Source organism: Athene cunicularia (assembly GCF_003259725.1).
Source record: "Athene cunicularia isolate RWA chromosome 11 unlocalized genomic scaffold, athCun1 chr11_part2, whole genome shotgun sequence".
Lineage (NCBI taxonomy): Eukaryota > Metazoa > Chordata > Aves > Strigiformes > Strigidae > Athene > Athene cunicularia.
In genome coordinates, this window is record NW_020799114.1 from 13,160 (window position 1) to 20,306 (window position 7,147).

General features: G+C 40.8%; 3 protein-coding genes across 6 annotated transcripts in view; 1 reads left to right on the plus strand and 2 right to left on the minus strand.

The window, feature by feature from the left end:
- LOC113484618 (carbohydrate sulfotransferase 5-like) overlaps window positions 1-4,101 on the minus strand; it is a 14,998-nt gene extending 10,897 nt beyond the window's left edge. The window contains exon 1 of one of the 4 annotated variants that reach the window (XM_026857049.1): window positions 3,703-4,101. The gene's annotated coding sequence lies outside the window, so the exon portion shown is untranslated. The other 3 variants (XM_026857050.1, XM_026857051.1, XM_026857052.1) reach the window with 3 other exon arrangements.
- Window positions 1,504-6,262, minus strand: TMEM231 (transmembrane protein 231). The gene is made up of 5 exons (XM_026857053.1): window positions 6,105-6,262; window positions 4,631-4,774; window positions 4,355-4,436; window positions 4,116-4,221; window positions 1,504-3,228 (listed from the first exon to the last, which is right to left on the minus strand). The coding sequence occupies exons 1-5, from the start codon at window positions 6,198-6,200 to the stop codon at window positions 3,039-3,041; spliced, it is 618 nt and encodes a 205-aa protein (XP_026712854.1). The 5' UTR covers window positions 6,201-6,262; the 3' UTR covers window positions 1,504-3,038.
- An 810-nt stretch (window positions 6,263-7,072) lies between these two features.
- GABARAPL2 (GABA type A receptor associated protein like 2) overlaps window positions 7,073-7,147 on the plus strand; it is a 6,479-nt gene continuing 6,404 nt past the window's right edge. Inside the window, exon 1 of the mRNA XM_026857111.1 lies at window positions 7,073-7,127. Within this exon, the coding sequence (XP_026712912.1) occupies window positions 7,073-7,127 (55 nt within the window). The remainder of the gene's footprint in view (window positions 7,128-7,147) is intronic.

The window sequence follows — 7,147 nt, forward strand, 5'->3', positions numbered from 1 at the left end:
GACTTGGAGAGACCAAGGCCCTGAAGCGGCTGCGGGCTCGGCTTGGCTCAGGGAGCAGCCGGGAGGAGGGGGTCTCATCCAGACATCACCCCCTAAAACCCTCCCGGAGCACGGCTCGCCCACGTTCCCGCTTCTGTTTACGCACAGAACTTTTAACCAGCTACTTACCTCTTAGAGAACCACTTACAGAAATACGATTAATCCTAACACACGCCTGTGTCCTTCCTCAATGAACGGCACTCGGGCTGCTGACGTATAAGTATACAGATCTGTGTAGCAGTGCTGTGGTTTTGTCTTCTTATTTTCTGTTACTTAGCAAGCTAAAAGGAAGAGTCCTTAGAGAGAACCTTCCAAGACAGGCGACTCCTTCCTAAAGCTCCTCTAATACTAGTGGCAGTGGATTCTCAGGTATGTTTCTTCCTTATACTTTTTATTGCCGCAGCCATAAAATCTTACCTACCTTTTTTCTATTGCTTGGTTACTTACAGAAGCAGAATACCTCTCCAAGCTTGAAAAGGAGGTAGAACTATGAACCAAGAACTGTGGGCAGTATAAAAGTGATCCAGGAAGTTACCCCAGCAGAGGTATTACAAACAGGTTTTTTTTCCCTGCTGTAGTCACATCTACCTCTACTGCTCCTTTTACACTGCATTCACTATTAGTCCCAGTCATGAAACACACCTCTTTCAAAAGAAAGGGAGGGATTGCTTCAGTTCATACTAAATAGTTGCATGTCACCTGAAAGCAATTAACTATTTCCTCCTTTTAACTTAAATAGTTGTAGAGGATTTTTTTCCAGCTTTCTCCTTCTAAAGGAAAATGGAACATAATGATGTTTTTCTCTGTATTTCCTGAACCTGACCTATTCACAATTTCTCTCACATGCATTCACTGAATTGTTGCTGAGCTGCATCATTTGCCTTAATATGGAAGGATACAATAGGAGAGTAAAGTGAGATAGAAATAATGGAGTCTCCCAATATTACTGTTGTTTTCTGGCATTATCCTCTTTCACATTCCAGTTGCTACCTTAAACAGACTTCTGTTCAGTTTGGAGGACTGTTAACACATTCCATTCTGTGAAAGTACAACAGCTCAAACCCTTAAAATGAGATTCTGTGGTTGCTCCAGAGATTTACATCCCTTGCTTATGCCCACCTTCATGCTTGTGCAGACACTTAACAAGTTCACTCACAGAACTGCCTTGCTGGAAAAGTGAGTGTTATTTGGCAAAGATGATCTTCACCATAACAAACTCCCTGAATTAACTCATGCAGTCACACAAGTACAATCGCCACTGCAAGGGAGAAGAGCTGGGACTACAGCAGACCAGCTGTACATCAGCCCGAGATATCAGCCCTTCCGTTCATCCTCTGTAGTGCCAAGAAACACTAAAAAGCAGTAGACAGTTGCTTTGACTCTGTGCATTCTGGTATGAAGCCAATTATCAGTAGTCCTAGGCTGCTAGGTACAGACTTTAAAGATCAAAAAGCAAACGGAATATTTCAAACCAAAATATATAAATGTATATACAGCAAATGCTCCTTGCAATTATTTACAATTCGCATCTAAATACTTATGTTTCACAAGCACAAAAGTGTCTTGGATAACCAAGACGTGGCTCCCCACATTAATGTTTTACTTGCATTGAAGAATAAGCTGGAGTCCATCCAGCATGTAAAACCTTGGAGAAATGCAAGCTCCAAGACTATAAAGTTTAAAATAAGCTTAAACAGAAGTTTGAAAAGAAGCTGGCCATTTTGAGGAGGAGAAAGAAAAAGGAATAGGCAGGTCTCTAAAATGACAGGATGCTGAATTCTAGAGGACAATAGCCAAAAGGTGGGGTGCTGCTGTACAAATTGCTCTTTCACATTTCATAGCTGCACCACATCTTAAGAGTTCAAGAGAACCAAAGACACTCAAAATTTTGTTAACTATCATCTGCAATTGTTTTAGACTCTCTCCTGCTGTAACACTGCTTTGCTTAACTACAAAACTGAAAACATAATGGAAATATTGCTGTTTTCCCTTCTAAGCTTGTCTGGCATAAAAAGCCAGCCCAGAAAGAGAAAATAAAATTAAATCTTCCCTACTACCACCACCCCCATCAAGAATGAGGGACATAGTCTTTCAGTGCTCACCACATAATCGATTGAATTCTATCTAAGTGATCATTTAAGTTCTGAAAGTAACTATTCACTTGTTTTGGAACTCTGAAGCTTCTCTGGTAGGGGTTTTTTTTGTTAGCTTAAACAAATACCAGGCTTGTTTTACTAGTTCAAATTCACAATTAATGGTCTAGTGCTGCAGTAATAATGCCAATAGTAGATGATTGTGCAAACCTTGCAGACCCTATCACCCACAACCCAGTTTCTCACATCAACCTTGAATTTTCCATCATCTAGTTTAGTAACTAAATCAGTGAGCATGTATAGCAGGTGTGGCTCTGACCTTAACTCATCCATACATTTCTTCACATTCCTTATATTTTCTCATTTCATAGTGCACATAAATGCATGTACATACAGCTCTTGACAGAACTCTGAGCAGTGATTTACAAGACAGTAAAAACAGCTTATATTGTTACTATTAGCATATTATTTTCAGTCTTCAAGGTTTAACAAAATTAAGATCATGTAGAAGTAGTCTCACTGCTTTCTACTGGTTACTGAAGTGCATTCCAGTTGCAAAAAAAAAAAAAAAAAATCATCACAGAACAGTTTGGGGTGGAAGGGACCTTAAAGCCCATCCAGTGCCACACCCTGCCCCAGGCAGGACACCTTCCACTATCCCAGGTTGCATGCATCTTCATGGCCTCCTTTGGCCCTGTTTGAGGTTCTTTATAAAAATTTTCCATCCCAAAGCAGTGTTCCCAAAGAAACAGATGAAAGAACATGTATTTTAAATGTAAACACTAACAGAATATACTTGGAACACACTTACAAAGTTCTGATCTTCGGAAGTAAAAAGCATTTCGAGAATGAAAGCAGCTATCTATTTTTGAACTGCATTTCTTTAAAGTGTTCTCAGGCGTCTCCTCAGGACTGGTGCTGTTTGTAGGACAGTACTGGAGACACTGGCAGAACTGGTGATATTGGAGTTGTAGTCAAGACCTGATTCTGGAACACAAACATTTTAATCCTACCAAACACCCAAAGAAAAATAAGGAGAATGCTGACATACTGGATCCAGGCAAATTTAATAATTTCCCAAAATCCTGGCTGATATTTAAAGAAAGTCAAGGAATGTTAATGAAGCAGTTTCTGATACTACCACTGCAATAAGTAAACAAAGGAACTCAGAGGTGGAAAGGCACAAAACTAGACAGCAGTTTGTGTAACAAATTCAAAGCCTCAAAGCATGTGGCAAATTCAAAGCCATGGAAACCCCTAAAAGCCTTAGTAGGTAACAAAAGCTGCAGAGAATGTCTGCCCTAGAAGACATGTAAACCAATTGTGTGGAATGGCTACTTCCTCCCTGACTCATCAGAAAGTAGTTATTGGTAATACTCAGGTAGGTAAACAAACCTCATAAAAAGTGTGCTCCATATAGATTCTTTTAAAAACAGGCTTGCTCTTGTCTGAGAAAATGAGTGAAGAATGTAATGAATGAAGAATTATTTTGTAGAAAAAAAATTTCAGGTCTGTCTGTGCATGTAACAGATTTGCCACATCCACAGGGGTTATTATTTGGTGAGTTTATCTTGCATACAGATTTCTGATGATTTTGCTTTAAGTCACAGAAGACAGCATCATGCTCTGATAGTGGCATCCATGACAGATTGGGACAGCAGGTGCTGCAGGAGCAAAGCAAGACTTACTAAGGATATTCACTGTGAAGGGCTAAGAAACTGCCTTCAAGGCCAGGTTATTAACGCTGAAAAACCACACAGGTTCCCAGTACAGAAAGGCAAAAAGTGGTTATGCAAGCAGAATCATTTGGAGGAACAGGCAAACAGGTATTCAGTTAACCCCAGAACTATAGCATTTGCTTAGCTAACAAAGGAAATGTTTAGCAACAAGTCTACAAGAAAACAGTTTTCATTTGGCCTGTATGTGAAGGCCCAAATAATGCAACCCAGTTACATCACAGTTTATGCAGTTTTTAAAGGATATAAGATAACTTCCACTGGGTAACGAATAGTGGCGTTAATGATAAATGGTGTATCTGCTGCTCTTCCAGTCATCCAAACAGGGTTGGGATCTGAAAAGACTGTTGTCACTGAAACGGGGAAGGGAAACATCCAGGTTAAGGGGCTTTTCAGTCTTAACACAGGACTTAAATCCTCAGAGAACTGCTGCCAATATACTAACTACTGCTATCCTGAAATACACAGCTACACATTCAGGCTTACCATTTCTATCCCAGTATGCTGCAATGATGTTTGTTAGGTCATAGTCACTCGCAAAGGGACTTGTGCCATTGACCACAGACACCTGTTACAAGGAGATACTTGCATTATTTGTCCGCTCTTCAAGAAAGCAATTCTACCAAGTTTCTTATGCAAAGTTACCATGCCCTTGAAGGAGTGCACATAAACATCAGACTGAACATCTTGCCAGAATGGAAGGGATGAACATCTTGCCAGAATGGGAGGGAAAATGATGGGTAAGGAAAAAAGTTTCCTCACATTGTATCTGGTATCCAGGCCACAATGGTTAAGTAATTGCCTCTGGTTCAGTTTCAGGTCTCCATTCATATAGAGTTGAGACCCTGGCACAGGAGAAAAAAACTGAAGAAAAGCCATGCTCTGCATCACAAGTGTTGACATTCTCTGAAATGGTGAACAGAGAAAGAATAATTTAGGGGCGGGGGGAGACACACAACACACTTTTCTACCTCTTTGTATCTACAGATTTTCTGCATGAATTTGGTTTTTTCCTGACTTCCAAGTTTCAGATCATCACATTAGACTAAACAAGGGAACACCAAATAAGAAATATGAATTACAATTTTTAATGGAACAATCTCACTTGTTAGTCAACAAACTTTATAAAACAAAATTCCACAGGAAATTCAGTGAAGTCCAGCAGTCTGTGGCTAATGACAAGAAGATCTGACTTGCCATAACATGTGAAAAGCATCAAGACAACTACACACATTCATTAGAGACACACTTTAAAATACTCAGCAGTCAAAACCAGCTAAGGACTCCTGCTCTGCAGGTAAGGACCAAACAAGGAGTTCCTTAGCCCTTATCAAACACTCAGTCTGAAAGAAAATTTTCATATCTACTATATAACAAAGTTACTGTGAATATCAGAATTCTCTGTGATACTAATCACTGACCTAATGCTTCAGCACAAGTTTAGGACTGTCAAGCCTTTACTCTAGGCCTCACAGGTTTAAGAATTATTTTTTCCACCACACAGCTATGCTTGCTAAGCTTGTCCATCTGCAATCAGCAAGAGTCTCTTGGATAAACTAAACCCAATCTCTGTAGTAAAACAACTTCTTGCCTGTGTGTCTGCAATAACAGAGCTCTATCCTACTGCTCCTTTCAGATGCATCCATGGGTTCTCTGTGCACTAGCGTTTTATTCACTGTTTTAGGTATTAATTGCACTGCCACCTGAGATACAATGGCATCAGAATTTTATTCTCCTGTCTCCCTAGAAAACCTTCCTCCCCCTCCCAGTTACAAGATACAGAAGGTCCTGGCAAATGATTACCATTTTTAAGACCTGTTAAGTAAGCAAAATGTATGGACTTTTAGGCTGCTGCAACAGCTGGCACCTCCACCTCAGGAAAGTAACTGGTTATGTAAAAATGCTCATCCTTCTGCCTACTGCAAGGCTGTTATTTCCTGAAGCCACCTACACCAATATTGTACTGTTGTGCATCTCTGCCCTCTATGATGCCCTACAGCCCAAGGGAATATACAGCTTAAAAAAAAAAATATCTAACAAAACATATCAAAATATACAACAGAGCTAGACTAGGAATGATCCTGCAGAGGAAGAGAAAATGAAATATTTGTTAGTAAAATAAATCTTTTAGATAGGAATTTGAAACATGGAGAGGTTCTTTCAACCTTTGCATAACCACTACTGGAATATTACACTGGGTCTGTATGTCACAACAAACAAAACCAAAAATGCTTACATAAAGCTGGTAGGAGAAGAGTAGAATCAGCTGAACACCAACTACATGCTCTGTAGGTTGTAGCGGAAGTTCCAATTTAAAATACAACTGATCCATTTTGCCATCTTGATTTTTGTCTTCTTCTCTAGTCTAAAATAATGTCAGATTTATTTTTTTTTAAAGACAGGAACTTCTTTTAGAAAGAAAAACAGAAAAGGAAAAACCCCAGAGGACCTCCACAACTGCAGCACGCACATACTGAGGAAACAAATAAACTGCAGTTAGGAAGGCAATAAAAAACTGCTAGACACAGGACTAGAGACAAGCAAGAAGCCTGCAATTTCGTCTGTTACACAATGTCTTGTATGCGCCCCAGGGAGGGAAAGCTCATCAGACTCTTCAAGGTCTCCCCTGCATGCTACAAAGCATGCCTTAGCGTGGGTCTGTCACATTCTGTGAAAACGTGTGATTGATGCTCAGCCTGCCTCTTAATGGGCTCTGTATGCCAATTCCTGGCTGTGAGCCAAGGCTTGCTACGCTTCTGAGCCACAGGTGCCCAGTACTTCAGCTATTTGCAAACATGACAGGAGTCATAACAGAGCTAACACATAAAAATAACTGCCAACGTTGAATCCCAGAAGGAATAACGGCTGCAGGGCAGAGGCTATGTGCTGTAGAAAGCACTTACCTGCGTTCAAAACCAGGGGCTGCCTAGCAACCCCTGCAAACCTCAGAACATGATAAGCTGTATGGCGAGGAGGGGAGCACAACTCATCTGAAGAAAGTAAATGGATGTGTTCAAGCAAACCAGTGGCGCTTAGGAACACGTTTTAGTGGTGGATTTGGTAGCATTAGCTTAATGGTTGGACCTGACGATCCTAAGGGTCTCTTCCAACCTAAATAGGTCTATCATTCTGTAACACTGAGAGGTAGTAAAACTGGTTAAAAATCACTTGTCCCAAGCGAATTCTGCTGCGAGGCACGCGATTATGCCTGAAGCTGCTCGGCGAAGGCAGCAGTGCACCACAGGCCGCCCGCTCACAGGCACCGCCACCGCTCCTCCC